Here is an 18,529-nt window from a genome sequence, read left to right on the forward strand (position 1 = left end):
TTTGTGATAAGTAATTTGAAACTAGGTCTTTGCCATGATGTGAGGAGTAAGTGGAAAAACAAAACTGAATGAAAACTGACACAGTCTTCTAAATCACACAGCTGGCAGAACTGAGACAGAGATTGGACCATGCCGAGGCTGATAGGCAAGAACTTCAGGATGAACTCAGACAGGAACGGGAGGCAAGACAGAAGTTAGAGATGATGATAAAAGAGCTAAAGCTGCAAATTTTGAAATCATCGAAGACTGCTAAAGAATAGAAACCTTTGAAGAGATTCATCTGTGTGTTCCCAACAGGGTTTATTTTTGTTTGTTTGTTTGCTTTGGTAATTGAATTCTGAACAATTTATCTGCATGAAAATAACTAGGCATTGTATCCATTTGTAGATCAGAGAAAGTGAAGAGATTATATATTAGTATATAAATTTTTACATTTTCCAAATGAATGAAAATGTATGTTTCTTTGTACTTTTTTTTCAACCAGCTTAGTAACAATACTTCACAGTTTCAACTATTACATAATCTGCCTATATTTCTAATGCAATTTAACAGTTGCATACTTTTTTTTTTTTTTTTTTTTTTTTTTTTTGTTGTTGCAGTACGCGGGCCTCTCACTGCTGTGGCCTCTCCCGTTGCGGAGCCCAGGCTCTGGACACGCAGTTTCAGAGGCCATGGCTCACGGGCCCAGCCGCTCCGCGGCATGTGGGATCCTCCCAGACCGGGGCACGAACCCGTGTCCCCTAGCATTGGCAGGCGGACTCTAAACCACTGCGCCACCAGGGAAGCCCGTTGCATACTTTTTAAAAGCTGCATTGTGTGATGGAAAATAGTTCTGATCAATTTTGTTATCCATATTTTAGATTCAATTTTAGATACAATGGTGGCTTCATATTTCATATATAGAGCTACTCAAGGGGTTGAATCTCCATTTTTTTTCATGAACACAATCTCCTTTCTGAGTTAATATGGTATACTCATTATTATAATCAAAATTTGCTTTTATTTTGTTCATATTGTTGAATGAATTTTCACCAGTTCTCTTCTCTTTAATGTCTCCTAAGAGACATTTTGTCAATAGAGGAATTTCATTGATGAGGTTATAGCACACCCCATGGGGAAGGATAACATGCTTTCTTATACGCTGCTGCTAAACACAAGAAGCGGTTATAATTAGATTTTCTGTTTAAATGTGGTTATATTTAGAAAAAAATTTTTATGCAGCAACTTTAGAAGAGGGAATAAAATGTAATAATTTTTGAACTTTTGTTTATGTTGTTAATAGTGGTGTGAAAATATTAATGTACTTGAGAAAAATTGATACCATTGATGTACATCAGTTTCCATACAATCCATAGTCCTCCTGTACAGTTTTTATATGTAGTTGTGGGTCTTACTGAAATTTATATAATGGATTTGTTTTCCTTAATGGATTTGTTTTCCTTTAAATTGTAAAATATTAAACACTTTGAAGGTTATTTTGGACTCTTGTATGTTTAAATGTTAAGTCTTACCAAAATGTGCATGAATGGACCATTTTCAGTTACTATTTAATATCAAAATCAGGAATTTACAGTCAACTGGTAGTGTATGATAGGTTAATATAGGGAAGTTTAGTTATCTGCTACTAAAAGGTTTTTAGATAATTTTTAGAAGACAGGAATTCCATAGTTTGGGGAAGGGGAAACTTGTTCTGCACTTTTCTTTTTTTTTTTGCACAGAAAATCCTGTCATTCTTTAATGGCAAATTTCATATTAGTTAATTCTTGGCTTAAAAGATACTAGGTAAAATCCTTAGTATGCATTTTTTAAAGAAAGTTTCCTGAAGCTACCATTAATTGACATTATTATCCCATGAATTTTATGTTTATGTTCTCGTGTAAGGTACTGTATGAAATTAACTTGAGAGCTAAGTTTATTTTTTAAATATATCAGCTAAGGTTAAGGTTATTTACTATTCCCATCTTAGATGATAGATACTTGGTATAGAACTTCAAAAATAAGTAGGTAATCATTTAACCAGTTATTTTCATATTTTGCTTAATGGTACTTATATATCCTAAAAGAATTTTTGTACTTCCCAAATACTAGAGTATGGTCTAAATGTGTATTTTCTATTTTCCATTTAACTTTTACTATATTAAACCTGCAATTAATTTGTTGATTCTTGTTCCTCCTTAAGGAGGAACGCATGTTAAAATGACATACAGGAACAAATATTAAAAATGACATACCCTCCTAATACCTTTTCTTCATCTGGAGAAAGAAAAATCACAAATACATTTTATGATACCGTTTCGTTTTAGTTGTGTGTTAGTTGTGTCACAGCTAAGCTTTTTGGGAGATATAATTCAGGCCCCTATAATTTCATTTATTTTTCTAATTCACTCAAAATCTACTTACGTTACATAGTTAAATGGTAAGCTTACTTAAGTTTCAACTCAAAACTTCTAAAACAAATTGCTTAATCTTTGAAATATGTTATTTAAAAATTCTAAGCAAAGCTTAATCACCTTGAAATTATCATAAACTCTTAATTTAGAGTTTAGTAAAGAACTATTTTTTCTAGTTCTTCACATAAGGGAAACTTGCCACATGAAATTGTAGTCTTCATTTTCCAGAAGATACACTGATGTGCCATCAGTTTCTGTCTAACTTCTTAGAAAATTTTTTTTAGTCAATTGTAAATAGTATGCCTATTATAGTTAAAAGTAATTTCAAGTTAAACTGTACAACATAGCTTGAAAATATAGAGACTTTGTAATACTCTACAAGTGGCCTCTGCTAAAAATATCCATATAATTATTATTCTATTTTTGCATGCTCATTTTGTGTGTTGGTTGCTAGCTTAAAGTTTGTTTCAGTGTTAGTTTTTGTGTGCCAATTCATCAGGCAAGCGGATTTTCCCTCAGATGTCATAATATTTTTCTTTTTAGGAAAAATATAAAAATATTTACTTTAAAAAGCTGCATTAAAGGAACGGCCTATCAAAAGTGCTAGAGCATCTTTAAAAGGAAGAAAAGATAGAATGTTAGTTTACTGGGTGATGAGTAATGTTTAATTTGGGTGATGATAGTTTCTATACTCTAAACTTTATGAGAAAAAGGTACCAAATCTATAGTAAATGTAAAACCTGCTGTCATTGAGGAAGCTCTAAACAACCCTTATTTCACAAATGCAACTTGTAACACTAGGAAAGGCTTTGACCAACAACGTAAGTTTGGCTTGTGCTTTAGTTTTGTAAAGCATATTCTTTTGCTTGAATTTCGGTGTCCAGGAGAGTCAGGATGTTTTATGGTTCTTGAACTAATTTTATAACATATTTAATATATTACCAGTTGAGCTATAAAATCATTTGAACATATTGAATTGAAAACCAGTTACTAAAGTAGGTGTAATAGACTGAGTACAATGATGCTTGCAGGTTATCCATATACCTTAGAAGACATGACAGAACAACCATTTTATTTGCACATCTATGGCTTCTGTTTGAAGGAAAGTAAAATGATAAAGAAACTTGAGTAATATGAAACATGCTCAAGGTTATTTCCCTAAAAGTAATAGGAAAGCTGGTGCTGAAAGTTTTTGATCAGTTTCTAAAATTTTCTTCTCAATGACATGTTTTGATTGCTTAGGGAAGAAGCCTCATTTTTATTTGCTCTTACACATTTAATCTGCACGACAGGATATTAAAAATTAATGGAATGAAAAGTTGTGCTCATACTGTACATCTGTTTCTGTGCTTGAAACTACTTGTTAGTTTTTACTGAGCTGCCGGCAATAAGGGACACATTACTGCTGCATTATACATTGTGGGGTTGAATAACTTAAACAGCTTAAAATTTTTTTCTAGTGTAAGACACTTAAGAATTTCCATTATTGGAAGAAATTCGTATGGGTATTCAATATTGCATCTTGTTTAAAAGGACAGTCTTTTTTTTTCTTTTGTAAAATCTTTCCATTTTAATTGGCTTCTAAACTAGAATACATAATGCAATTTGGAGCCTGTTTTTTAGTGATAGAATTAAATGTCTTATATAGTGCTACTGTGTTTGAATTAAAGTGAACAAATGTAAAAACCAAAATTTTAAAAATTAAGCCCAGAAAACAAAATAGTGTATTAAGTTAGTTGAATGTAAGAGAAATTCATAAGATTTTTTTTTCTTCAATATAAATACCTCACTTGAAAATAAAGCACAGCATACTTAAAGTAGTTCTAGTTAAAAAAAAAAAATCCTACTAAAAGAATTGCTAAATCTTGAACAACTCCTGGGGAATTATAGTTTGGGAGAAATAAAATATACTTGCTTTTAACCATCCTGTTAGAAGTATTTATTAGTCCTGATAATTTTAAGCCAACACAGTAGTCTTAAATTATTTCTGAAGTTCTAATCTGTGAAGGCAGTAAATGAAAGATCTGTTGTGCAACTGTTGAAACAAATTGTTGACTACACTGACCATAATTCAATTTAAAATCTTGCCAATGATGTACAGTTTTATGGTTAAAATTGCTGTGGTTGGTTGTATTACATGACACACAAAACTGTCCTCTACCTCACGTGAAATAAATATTTTATATGGTTTTACTATAAAACAAGACTCATCTATCTGGTCACTTAGTTTACAAATTTTGAATTATATTTATTGAAACATGACATACTGTGCTCTTAGCTTATACCTCAACTGTATTTTGTGCTGTTCTCCATTTTCATGCCTTGTAAATAACTTGTATAGATTGTGGATTAAATTCCAAATAAAAACTTTTAATGCCAATGAAATTGATTCAAGCTTTCTTGGTATCCTGTGTGAGTTCAATGTTCTTGTTTCTTCAGATTGACATTTTCTCCTTTTGTTTCTTTAAAGTCTATTCATTACATAGCAAATAACTAACTTGAGAAACTTTTTTTTTATTGTAAAATGTGAAATATGTAATATTTTATGTGATGAACATAGCATTTTGTGATTATTCTCTTTCAAGATACTTGGACTTTTGCTTTGACATCTTTTCCTCACTTCCACTTCTGGTATTAGTTGTCAATTACTGCATAACAAACTATTCTAAAATCTAGCAGCTTAAAACAACATATCTCACACAGTATCTGAGGGTCAGAAATCCAAGAGCAGTTTAGTTGAACGTGATGGCTCAAGAGCTCTTAGAAAGTGCTTTTATGATGTTACCTGTGGCTGAAGTCATATGAGAGCTTGACAGCTGTTGGATCTGCTTCTGAGCTCACTCAGGGCTATTGACAGGCAGTCAGTTCCCCACTGTACGGACCTGTTCATGGAGCTCTTCACAGCATGGTGGATGGCTTCCCCCGAATGAGTGATCCAAAGGAGAGAGTGAAGCCACAGTTTGATGACCTGGACTCTAAGTCATATACTGTTACTTTTGCCTTGTACTATTTGTTAGAAGTCAGTCACTAAGTCCAGCCCATACTCAGTTGGAGGAGAGTATACAAGGGAATGAATCCCAGGAGGCAAGTAGTATTGGGGGATATCTTAGAGTCTGGTTACCATATCCTCCAAACTTTTTGTGTGTGTGGCAAAAGGTACATATAAATTTACCATTTTAACCATTTAAGGTGTGTGTATAATTCAGTGGCATTAAGTACATTCACAATGTTCTGTAATTATCACCACTATATCCAGAACTTTTTCACTATCCCAAACAGAAGTTCTGCGCCTATTAAACAATAACTCCCTATTCCCCCTCCCTCCCTCCCTCCCTCCCTCCCTCCAGCCTTTGGTATCCTCTATTCTACTTCCTATCTCTATGAATTTGCCTATTCTAGGTATCTCATATAAGTGGAATCTAAATATTTGTCCTTTTGTGTCTGATTTAGCATTGTGTTTCAATTAGCATAATGTTTTCAAGGTACATCCATGTTGTAGCATGTATCAATTTCATTCCTTTTTATGGCTGAATAATATGCCATTGTGTATGTATACAACTGGAGAAATGTCTATCCAAGTTCTTTGCCCATTTTTAAATTGGGTTGTTTATTTTTTGTTGTTGAGTGGTAGGACTTCTTTATATGTTCTAGGTATTAATCCCTTATCAGATATATGATTTGCAAATATTTTCTCCCATTCTTTAGGTTGTCTTTTCACTCTTAATAATGTCCTTTGATACACAAAGTTTTAAGTTTTGATCAAGTCCAACTTTTCTATTTTTTCTTTTGTTGTCTGTATTTGTAGTGTTACATCTAAGAAATCATTGCCAAATACAATGTCATGAAGCTTTCCCCCTGTATTTTCTTCTACGAGTTGTAGTTTTAGCTCTTACTGGAATTGTTTTCTTAGTTTCCATTTCAGATTGTTCATTGCCAGTGTGTAGAAAATGCAGTTGATTTTTGGTGTTGATTTTGTATCCTGGGACTTTGCTAAATTTATTTATTAGCTCTAACAGTTTTTGTGTGTGGAATCTTTAGGGTTTTCTGTGTATAAGATCACATCACTTGTGAATAGAGATAATTTTACTGCTTCCTTTCCAATTTGGATGCTTTTTTTTTCTTGCCTAATTGCTCTAGCTAGAACCTCCAATGCTATGCTGAATAGAAGTGGTTAAAGCAGGCGTCTTTGTTTTGTTCTCAGAGGGAAAGCTTTCAGTCTTTTATCTTTGAGTATGATATTAGCTGTGGTTTTTTCATATATGGCCTATTCATTATGTTGAAGAAGTTCCCTTTTATACCTAGTTTACTGAGTTTTGTTTTTTTATCATGAAAGGGTGTTGAATTTTGTCAAATGCCTTTTCTGTATCAGTTGAGATGATAATGTAGTTTTTTTCCCTTCATTTTATTGCTGTGATATATTACATTGCTTGGTTTTCATAAGTTGAAATTTCTTTTGCATTCCAAGAATAAATCTCACTTGTTCATGGTGTATAATCCTTTCATATGCTGTTATTTATTTATTTGAAATAATTTGACATATAACATTCTATAAATTTAAGGTGTATATGTTCATTTCATATATTTATATATAGTCTAATATGCTGATTTTGATTTGCTAGGGTTTTGTTGAGGATGTTTGAAGCAATATTCATAAGGGATACTGGTCTGCAGTTTTTTGTTTTGTTTTTTGTTATTTTATAGTGTCTTTGTTGTTGTTATTAGGTTAATCCTGCTTCATAGAATGAGCTAGAAAGTGTTCTTTCTTGCTTTGATTGTTTTGGAAGAGTTTGAGAAGGATCGGTGTTAATTCTTCTTTCAATATTTGGTAGAATTCACCAGTGAAGCCATCTGGTCCGGGGCTTTGCTCTGTTGGGAGGTTTTTGATTGCTGATTTAATCTCCTTACTAGTTATAAGTTTACCTATTTCCTATTTCTTCATGAGTTGTTTTCATAGATTGTGTATTTCTAGGAATTTATCAATTTCATCTAGGTTATCTAATTTGATGGCATACAATTGTTCACAGTATTCTCAAAATCCTTTTTATTTCTATAAAATCGGTGAAAATGTTCCTATTTTCATTTCTGATTTTAGGAATTTGAGTCTTTTTCCCCCTTATTCAATCTAGCTAAGGGTTTTTTAATGTTGTTGATCTTTTCAAAGAACCAACTTGATTTTTATAAATTTTCTCCTTTTTATATTCTTTATTTATTTCCACTCTAATCTATATTATTTCCTTCTACTAGTTTTGAGTTTAGTTTGTTCTTCTTTTTCTAGTTCCTCAAAGTTTACAGCTTGCTTATTGATTTGAGATTTTTTTTTTTTTTTTGCGGTACACGGGCCTCTCACCGCTGCGGCCTCTCCCGCCGTGGAGCACCGGCTCCGGACACACAGGCTCAGCAACCATGGCTCACGGGCCCAGCCACTCTGTGGCATGCGGGAACCTCCTGGACCGGGGCACGAACCTGTGTCCGCTGCATCGGCAGGCGGACCCTCAACCACTGCGCCACCAGGGAAGCCTGAGATCTTTTTAAATGGATGCCTTTAAAGCTATAAATTTCCATCTTAGAAAATGAAAAGTAGTTACAAACCAAAACTGCAATAATTCTGGCTTTTATATTTGCCTATGTATTCACCTTTACTGGAGATCTTTATTTCTTCTTACTTCTTCAAGTTATTGTCTAGTGTCCTTTTGTTTCAATCTAAAGATTCCTTTTAATGTCTTGTAGGGCTGGTCTAGCGGTAGTCAGCTTTTGTTTATCTGGGAATGTCTTAATTTCTCCCTCATTTTGGAAGGACAGTTTTGCCAGATATAAATTTGTTGGTTGAAAGTTTTTTCTTTTGACATTTTACATCATTCCACTGACTTCTAGTGTCCAAGGTTTCTTCTGAGTAGTCAGCTAGTAAATCTTATTGAGGATTCCTTATTTGTGATGTCACTTTTCTCTTGCTGCTTTCAAGATTCTCTCTTTGACTTTGTCTCTCAACAGTTTGATTATAATGTGTCAGTTTGTCTTATGCGCAATACATTAAGCTTCTTAGATTTGTAGATTTAAGCATTTCATCATATCTGCAAGGTTTTCAGACATTATTTCTTCAAATAATCTCTTTGCCCCTTTCTTTCTTCTTCTAGGACACCCCCATAATTCTTCAAAATTTGTTTGGTTTATTTTTATAATTTCTATCTCTTTATTGATATTCTTATTTTGTTCATAAAATGTTTTCCTGATTTCTTTAGCTCTTTGTCCAGATTTTCCTTTAGCTTTTTGAGCATATTTAATAGTTGTTTTGAAGTTTTTGTCTAGCAAGTCCAATGTCTGTGCTTTTTCAATGGTGGTTTCTATCAGTTTGTTTTTTGGATGGATTATATTTTTCACTTTTTTTGTATGCCTTGTGATTTTGTTGTTGTTGAAAGTTGAGCATCTGACAGTTATAATGCGGTAACTCTGGAAATCAGATTTTCCTTATTCCCCAAGGTTTGCTTTTCCTTTTTTAAAATTATTACTGCTGTAGGCTGTGGTAGTCCACATGCTTTGAGATTTTTCCACACCTTTTGCAAAGACTATTCCTTATTGTGTGTGGTCATGGAAGTGTCTGTTCCTTTAGCTCATGTTCAGCTAATTTTTTTTTTTTCCAGTACGCGGGCCTCTCACTGTTGTGGCCTCTCCCATTGCGGAGCACAGGCTCCAGACATGCAGGCTCAGTGGCCATGGCTCACGGGCCTAGCCGCTCCGTGGCATGTGGGATCTTCCCGGACCGGGGCACGAACCCATGTCCCCTGCATCAGCAGGCGGACTCTCATCCACTGCGCCACCAGGGAAGCCCCAGCTAATGTTTTGACAGATTTCCTTGAATGTCAGGAGTTAAAAAACAAGACGACAACAAAAACTCACAAAAAATTTTAAAAAGAAGCAGAAAGACAAAAAAAACCAACTAGTTCTCACAGTCTCTGCATCTTGGCTCTATGTTAAAGCACTCCTTCAAATACTCCAGTAGGCTTTCTCTGATCCTAGGAATCAGCCCAAAGTGAAAACTTAAGGCCTTTTCAGGCCTTCCTGGGTATGCAGCTTGCCTGGGCATGTGTGTAGCTTTCTAAATTCCCCCTATAGACAGCTGCTTTTGAATGTCCTAATTTCCCAAAGAATCACATCCTAACTCATCCTCCAGTTCTTAGACAATCTATAGGTTGTTTACACCTGTAATCTTTTTTTTTCTTCTTCTATTTTTTTGGCCATGTGGCATGTGGGATCTTAGTTCCCTGACCAGGGATGAACCCATGCTCCCTGCAATGGAAGCGCATTGTCTTAACCACTGGACCACCAGGAAAGTTCCTCTACCTGTAATCTTTTGTCCCAGGCATCTGTGAGTCTGTAGTCCACCTTGCACCTTTTACAAGCAGTGCCCACTGCTTTTTCCAAGTTCCAAGTTAGGCAAATTGAAGATGAGCGTCTTGTGTCGGTAGTTCAAGCACCTCCAGAGATGTCAGAATAGATGTACATGATGCTTTTCAAATAAAGTCTGCTCTGTTCCTTTGTCAAGGGAGGGAACTGGGAACTGGGCTGCTGCTGCTTCAAGATCAAGACTGCTGTTGCACTGGGGTGGGAAGGTGAAAGGGTGAATAAAAATGCCCCCAAACTTTCCTATCATTTTGAAGATGGCTTTTTCTTGATTGGGTATTTGTTTTGTTGCTATAAACCTTTGACTATTTTTCAGAGCATCAACAACGGTCCTGACATTTTCTCCTTCTCTCTCTCTCTTTTTGGATGTTTCTGTGGAAACATATCAGTGTTTATCCAATATCAAACATACTGGAGTTTCCTAGTTCATCATTTGTCTTTACCACTCTTTTATTTAGCCCCAGTCTTTTTATAACCTGATTTTGCAAGTGACATACCATCACTTCTGTCATGTGCTATTGTTCATTCAGACTCACCCTGGAACAGTGTAGGAGGAACTACACAAGAGTGTGAATACCAGGAGGTGGGGATCACTGGGAGTCATCTTAGAGGTTGCTTACCACAGCATAGGATGAGAACTTTCCTCTAAAGTGATGTTGGTTGAAACCACAGTTTTTATTTTATTTATTTTTTCCCTTGTTTTTTGGCCACGTGGCTTGAGGGATCTTAGTTCCCCGACCAGGGATTGAACCCGGGACCCGGCAGTGAAAACTCAGAGTCCTAACCACTGAACTGATAAGGAATTCCCTACCACAGTTCCCTAGACATTAAGCTAGAACTTTCGTTTGGAAAACATTAAGAGAAGGTGTTTAGCTCAGATAACAATGATTACTGTTTGCCCTGGCCTCACACTGATACTCTACTAGATATTGGACTTCTTAGGGGAATGAGTCAGGCACAGCTTCCGCCTTTGAGGAACTCCCAGACAGCTGGACAGATAATTTGAAAGCAGCACGGCTCAGTCCTATACAGAGGGCTAGGGGAACCTGAGGGGTAGACTTTGCTCACCCTGGAGGGTGAGGGATGTTCCTGTTCCAAATGACACCTGGATAGAACTTAGAGAGAGTGAGCTGTGGCTGTGCTGGAAGGCATTCTAGGTAGAAGGATCTGCATGAGGATAGGTTGGAGGCTAGTAATGAATGCAATTATTATTCTTGCTGAGAAAACAATCCACATGGTTAAATTAGAAACTAGACAGCATAGTATGGGTAATTTATGTTTTGATAAAAGCATGCACAAGGTCTTATGGGACCCTTCAGAACTTCATAGGAAGAGGTAGGAAAGTCCTGTCGTAGGAGGTTCTTGGGCTAATTTCGGGTGACTGCAAAGTAGCTGGGTGGAGAGGTCACTTCTTGCAGAATGAAGGTGTAAAGCATAGGGGACCAGAAAGTGTGGTGTTCCGCTATAAGGAACGTCCAAGGAGTTCATTATGATTGTTGTGGACATTGCGTGGGGTAGGGAGCTGCACAGTGGAGGGGATTTCACTTAACTGAAATGTAAGGGTTGTTGAGGGGTTTGTGTCATAAAGGGCCTGTGTGACCCTATATCCTAAAGGGCTTGAACTACGTTCTGAAGGTAAAGAGGACTGCTGGTGAGGTAGTCACATAATCATCAGGAGGGTCACATAGTGTATAGGGACTTGAGGACTCTTCGTAGACCCTAATAATAATGAATATTTAAAAATTTTAAAAATATTTTATTTTGGTTATTTATTTTTTGGCTATGCTGTGTGGCTTGCGGGATCTTAGTTCCCAGACCAGGGATTGAACCTGTGCCCCACTGCAGTGCAAACATGGAGTTCTAATCACTGGACCACCAGGGAATTCCCCCAAAATATTTTAAATTTAAAAATTAAACATTTTTTTTCTCATCATAAAATCAACTCATGTTCATTATGGAAAATTGGAAAATGCCTAAAGAACAAAAGAGAGTAAAACCCCTCAATCTCACTACTCCAAGGAACGCTTGTTAATATTTCAGTGTATATTTTCCAAATATATTTATTTATATTTAAAAACTAGTCTCCAACTGTACAGGTGTTTTGAAATAAAATTTAGCAATTTCCATTTTGAAATTAATATTTTATAACATCATCTAGTTCTTAGTTGAACACTTAATTGAAATGTAAACTGAAAAAGTTAATTGAACACTTTCATAATAATTATTTTATTTTTTGTAGGTAACTAATACTGAATTTTATTTTATTTTAAAAAATTTTATTGAAGTATAGTTGATTTACAGTGTTGTGTTAGTTTCTGCTGTACAGCAAAGTGACTCAGTTAATACATATACATATTCTTTTTCATATTCTTTTCCATTATGGTTTGTCACAGGATATTGAGTATAGTCCCCTGTGCCATACAGTAGGACCTTGTTGTTAATTCATCCTATATATACTAGTTTGCATCTGCTAATCCCAAACTCCCAATCCGTTCCTCTCCTAATAACCCCCCCCCCCTTGGCAACCACAAGTCTGTTCTCTATGTCTGAGAGTCTGTTTCTCTTTTGTAGACAGGTTCATTTGTGTTGTATTTTAGATTCCACGTATAAGTGATATCATCAACATAATTTTTTAGATAGACTTTTAGAAGCTGGATCAAAGAATATACATATTTTATTCTATTTGATATATATTGCTGAATTACTTTTGAAAAGGGGTTTACCAGTTGTGTTATTGGTATTTGGTGATGTTCATTCTTTGTGTTAGTTATTTTTATTGAATCACTTTTAAATAGCATTAATGAGAGCCTGTGAGAGCCCCCCAGTGGCCAAGCTAATTTCTGCAAAAATATTATCAGTTGATTAAAAAGGAATTGTATCTAGTTGTTAAATCTTAATGGCAAAAAGAGGGGAGTGGCTAGAAATATCTTAGCTGTTTTAAAGGCCTTATCCTATAGTTAGAGAAGAGGTGCAATTTGCTTTCCTTTCAAATTCTTGTTCATCAGACTACGAAATGTTTTGAATTTCACTGCTGTGTAATATGAAGGTTAAGATTATGTTAATTTCAGGGCTTCCCTGATAGTGCAGTGGTTAAGAATCCGCCTGCCAATGCAGGGGACACGGGTTTGAGCCCTGGTCTGGGAAGATCCCATATGTCGTGGAGCAACTACTTAGCACCACAGCTACTAAGCCTGTGATCTAGAGCCTGCGAGCCACAACTACTGAACCTGAGTGCCACAACTACTGAAGCCCACACCCCTAGAGCCTGTGCTCCACAACAAGAGAAGCTGCCACAATGAGAAGCTTGCGCGCCTCAACGAAGAGTGGCCCCCCTCTGCAACTAGAGAAAAGCCCGTGCGCAGCAATGAAGACCCAATGCAGCGAAAAATAAAATAAATAATACCAATTTTTAAGAAAAGATTATGTAATTTCAAACAGGTTTAATATCAACTGATTATTTTTTGGTGTTAAAGCTAATATTTATTGAGTACTTACTATGTGTCAGTGCTCCAAGCATTTTACATGTAGCAATGCATTTAATTCTCATGGCTATTATGAAATAATTACTATTTTAAATACCATTTTACTGGCAGGAAATAGAATATTAGTTTCTAACCAGAGTTACTTATCAAAAAGGTTAAATAACTTGCCCAAGGCCACACAGCTAGTAAGTATTGGAGCCAAGATTCCAACCAGGGCCCTTAACCTCCCTGCTCTAATGTCTCCCTGGGACTTTGGTGTCCAAGAATGTTCCCATTCAGAATAATTTCATAAAATAGGATCTTTATTTATGTAAGAAACAAACAACAAAAACTATTAGTAAGATTGACACATAAGCTTCTCTTCTAGCCATTTTTAAATTGGAACAATATAATATTGATAACATAATCTATGACTTTATATTATATATTGAATGAGTAATGACACATGATAGTTTTGATCACTTTATAGTTCATACATTTTCAGTAAAAGAAAAAGTTTGACAAATTGCTCTGTACTTTGTTGCCTTAGGTAGCTAAATGCAAACACCTGCTCTTAATTTCTAAGCAAATTTAATAGTGTGGCTTTCTAGTTAATTTTCTTATTTTCCCTTTCCATACTTCCATACTTTATTACTATTATATTTTAGTAAATGTGATCCCCAGTTAGAGCTAAAACTAAGGACTTTTACTGCTCTTCAGGAAGTATGATCTCATTGGTTGAATTAGACGTGATTTCATCCAATGTATTCTGAAACTTCTGGTAGAGAAGCAGGTAAATAGAATTGGCTGTTAGAAAGCAGAAGAGAGAAAACATTTTGGAAAGGACTCAAACCTTATACCCCAGGTACAAGCTTTTCATTATTTTGCTTTATCTCCAAGTGGACAAAGGGGAAATTTGGAATAAAATGGCTTCTGAAGGAACAGTATTTTAATTGCACCATGAAGGCCAAGAAATGGGACCCTGAAAATGCAAATTTTTCCTTAGTTGAATTTGAAATTCTAGATGGAAGTAATTTGTGAAGATGCTGCTCTTCTCTTGATGGAGAAACCTTGACTGAGGCCAGCATCTCTCGATAATCAGAGATTTTCCTGCTTGAGACCTGAGTAGCACACATCCCCTCCTCCTACTGGAGAGAGCTCCACTTTAGGCCTTCACTCTGCCTCTTGCCCACCCCCTAGACCAGTTATAATCCCCATCTCCTGATTTCTTCTGCGCTGTCTTCAGATTCCCATCTGTCATGGACTGCATATTTGTGTCCTACCAAAATTCATATGTTGAAACCTAATCTCCAATGTGATGATGTTTGGAGTTGGGGTCTTTGGGAGGTGATTAAGTCATGAGGATGGAGCCTTCATTAATGGGATTAGTGCCCTTATAAAAAGAGACCCCAGTGAACATGGTCTTCCACCATGAGAGGACACAGTGAGAAGACTGCTATCGGTGAACCAGGAGGAGGACTCTCACCAGACACGAATCTGCTAGTTGGTGTCCTGATCTTGGATTTATATAAGTTTCATGTGTATGACATCATATTTCTATTTCTGTATACCCTACAGCATGCTCCCCACCAAAAATTTAGTTTCTATCCACCACTATACGGTTGATTCCCTTTATCCATTTTGCCTTCCTTTTGCCTCTTCCCCACTGATAATCACTACTCTATTCTCTGTATCTACATGTTTGTTTTCATTTGGTTTGTTCATTTATTTTGTTTGTTTGTTATATTCCACATATGAGGGAAATAATACAGTATTTGTCTCTCTGACATATTTCACTTAGCATAATACCCTCAAGGTCCATTCATGTTGTCACAAATGGCAAGATGTCATCTTCTTTTATGGCTGAGTAGTATTTCACTGTGTATATACCACATCTTTATCCATTCACCTGTTGATGGACACTTAGGTTGTTTCCATATCTTAGCTATTGTAACTGGCATTTCATTTTTTAAAGCTTATGTCTGATACATTATTTTACACTATGAATTGGTACTACAATGTTTCTAAAAATGTGTGTGTATGTGGAATTTTTGCATTACCAAATAGCGAAATCCACCAGAGAAATTTCTCCTTTTAAAAAGGGGTCTTATTAAAAGTATTTTTAAATGAATAATCTCACTTGAGTAATTTCATATATGTCCTATGTTTTCATGTTTGGTTTCCTAAAGAGATACATTTTAATATATGAGGAAAGCTTTCACAAATAAGTGTACATTCCACTTGGATCTAATGATCACACATTTGGAATTTGCGGTTAATAATGTTTCCCTACGAGTCATAGGCTTCTTTACACAGAAAATGTTTTTACCAGCTATGCAATGATAAAAGACAGCCACTAGTAGGCGCTGCGAGCCCACTCCTTTGGCCCAAGCTTTGCTTTCAATGTGGGCTTTCGATGCTTGTCAACAAATACATTCGCCAGTACGATGTGTATTTGTACTCTAACTGAATCACACTTAGTTTGATTAACTACTTTTAGGTATAAATAGTAGAAGAACAGTTAACCAGGCTGCTTCCTTTGTTCAGTACACATCTGGGGTTTAGGGCACTGACAATCTCTCTAATCCTCCCCTTTAAATATCTTTGAATAAATTGAGGAACTTATGCTCAGACCATAGGAAAGACTCTTACATTTTTCATCATGGAAAGAGTATTGGACTTAGGGTCAGAAGACCTGGAATCAGATTTCAGGTATACCTTACCAGTTCTGTTACATACTACAGAAATGTGAAGAGATGGCATGGCAAAATTTTCTGGGAGAAAATTAACTGGAAAAACCTCCATCTGGGAGGTCTGGGGATCCATTGTGCTCACTTATCTGGGGTGACTGGACCCTGAGAGACTGCTTCTCACAACTAAAAGGGTACCTGGGACTGTGGTAGACCTGGAATGTCAGTTTGTTAAGTTATGCTATGTAGGAAGTCAGATTCTAATGAAGAGTAGGGCTTGGGGAGTACAGTCACAGCCAAAGAATGCAGATGATTTTAGGAAAAGCACCTCGGCTGAGATAGCTTGAGGGACTTCCCCACTTTACAGAGAGCCTTGCCAAAGGGACCACATCCTCGGATTCTGTGGCCACCATACCATTTCCATCTCCTGTGGATAGTAGAGGATTCTCACGGCCTCTCTCTGCCTCTTGGTTTTGAAACATTGGCTGGTGTTAGGACCCTCCATTTGAGAACCAGGAAAAGGGAATTATCCTTCTTGGTTCCCCAAGAGGGATCCAGGGATGAGGAGGGAGTAACAGGAGAGTGTTGCTCGGATTCAGCCTCCTGCCTGGACCCTTCCCATGGGACGGAGATGCCAGGAGAAGGAGGATAAACGGGGGGACCAGGGAGCTGGCCCCAGTTCTCTATTCTTCCATGGCTGCCCAACTTTCTTTTCAAGGGACACACTCTCTCTTTATTTATGGCTAATTCATTCAAATAGGTTATATTTTGATGGCCTCCCTTGAGTGGCCTTTTGTACATCTGTGCTGTGATCATTTAAACATTTATTTTAGGATTTTTTCTCCCATTAATAGATAACAATAGCAATAACCTAATTATTTTAGTTTTAGTCTTTATCAAAGGCAACTCATATTTCCAGTCGATCAGTATTGCCTGTGAATAATACTAAAAGTAGCTAACATTTATGAGTGCCCATCAGTGCCGGGCACTGTGCTATGTACTTCGTAAAAGTTATCTCACTTAATCCTCGCAATAACTGTATCGGGGCATCTGCTAGTCTCACTTTATAGATGAAAAACCTGAGAGTCACATAGGATAAGGGACAGCCCAAGTAATAAAGTTGGAATATGAACTCAGGAAGTTCCATTCCAAGATCTTAACTTCACAACTCCTTCTACCAGTTAGAGCCTGAGTTCTGAAATCTGCCTTTACAGATGTCTCTGTGTGTCTGTGAGACCTCTGGGTGATCTGGGCATCGTTGAATTATGATTGGTTGAATTTTTATTGTTAGAATGTCAAATGCTCATGGAGTCGCAAGAGTGCAGATTGCATAACTTCTTTTTTAACGAATTGATGTTGCTTGGGTTTTATGTTTTACTTCTTACAAAAGCTCTTTTTTATGTTATAAGGAAATATCTGAAAGCATCCAGGTCAATAGACCCTGGTGATGAAATGCCCCAAACACAATGACTCACTCAAAAAAGGGACATATTCCTATAATAGAGTATTTCCTACAAATCAAACTTGTATGATTTCAAGGAGAACACATAAGAGTGCAAAAGCAAGGGTTCTGAATTATATATAAAAATATGTGTATGTATGTATATATATATAAAATCATATTATATATATCATATATAATAGCAGCCCAGGTTCCCTGAGGCCTTACTTTGTACCAGACATTGTTTAAAGCTCTGTATGTATATTAACTCACATAATCATCAAGAAACCTATGAGTTAGGCACTATTTTAACCCTTATTTTACAAATGAGAAAACTGAGGCCCAGAGAAGTGAGGTAACTTGAATCCACAGCTAGTAAATGGTGGAGACAGGATTCGAGGCCAGGCAGCCTGCATTCTTACCCACTGTGCTCTCCTGGGTGATTACTGCAGCTTTTTACTCGACACTCTCTCATCTCTTACAGAGCCTTTTCTGTCTGTGCAGTTGATTTCTTTGGGGTCTCCTTGAGGCAAGACTTCTCTAGAAGACATGGTGATTTGCCCAGCAGAGATATGGGAAAGCTTAATACCTGTGACTTATGATCTATATCTTAGAGTGTTGAGTAGGAGGTTTTGTGCTTGCTGAAATCCTTCTCATCTTTAAATCTCATGATTGTTGATAGAGGGATATAATAAGCCAAATGTATCAAAGGGAGTTAAAACTGTTTAATGTAAATACAGCCCAAGGACAACTTCTCTACATGATAGAAAAGTACATATAATAGGTCTTACCTGAATGCATGGAGAGAAGGGGGCTTGATGATGGTGATGATGACAGCTTACACTCGCAGAGCACTGACTCTAGGCTAGGCAGTGTTCTCAGTGGAGTGCAGATACTAACTTATCTACAGTGAGCAGGAGCCGTCAGCCTAGCTTTTAGTGCCAAAAATGAGACAGGAGCCCTTCAGGAATTTTCAGAAAGTGACAATCAGGACAGGTTCCCAGGAATGGATAATGAGGTGGGATGCAGGCTACCCCTTCCTTGTTATGTGAACTTGGGCAACTTAACCTCTCTCATGCTGTTTCTTCATGAGTATTATGTGTAAACAATCGTCCCTACCATAAAGGGTTGCTGAGAGAATTAAATGAGATG

General features: G+C 36.5%; 1 protein-coding gene across 5 annotated transcripts in view; it reads left to right on the top strand.

Moving 5' to 3' along the window:
* The window catches only part of SKIL (SKI like proto-oncogene), a 29,871-nt gene extending 29,288 nt beyond the window's left edge, over positions 1-583 (top strand). For all 5 annotated transcript variants that reach the window (XM_081235879.1, XM_081235882.1, XM_081235880.1 and 2 more), the window contains exon 7: positions 102-583. In XM_081235879.1, the coding sequence (XP_081092005.1) occupies positions 102-260 (159 nt within the window). In that variant the 3' untranslated portion in view covers positions 261-583. The remainder of the gene's footprint in view (positions 1-101) is intronic.
* Positions 584-18,529: the final 17,946 nt, after the last annotated feature.

This window comes from Mesoplodon bidens, assembly GCF_964165515.1.
Source record: "Mesoplodon bidens genome assembly, chromosome: 5".
In the NCBI taxonomy this organism is placed as follows: Eukaryota; Metazoa; Chordata; class Mammalia; order Artiodactyla; family Ziphiidae; genus Mesoplodon; species Mesoplodon bidens.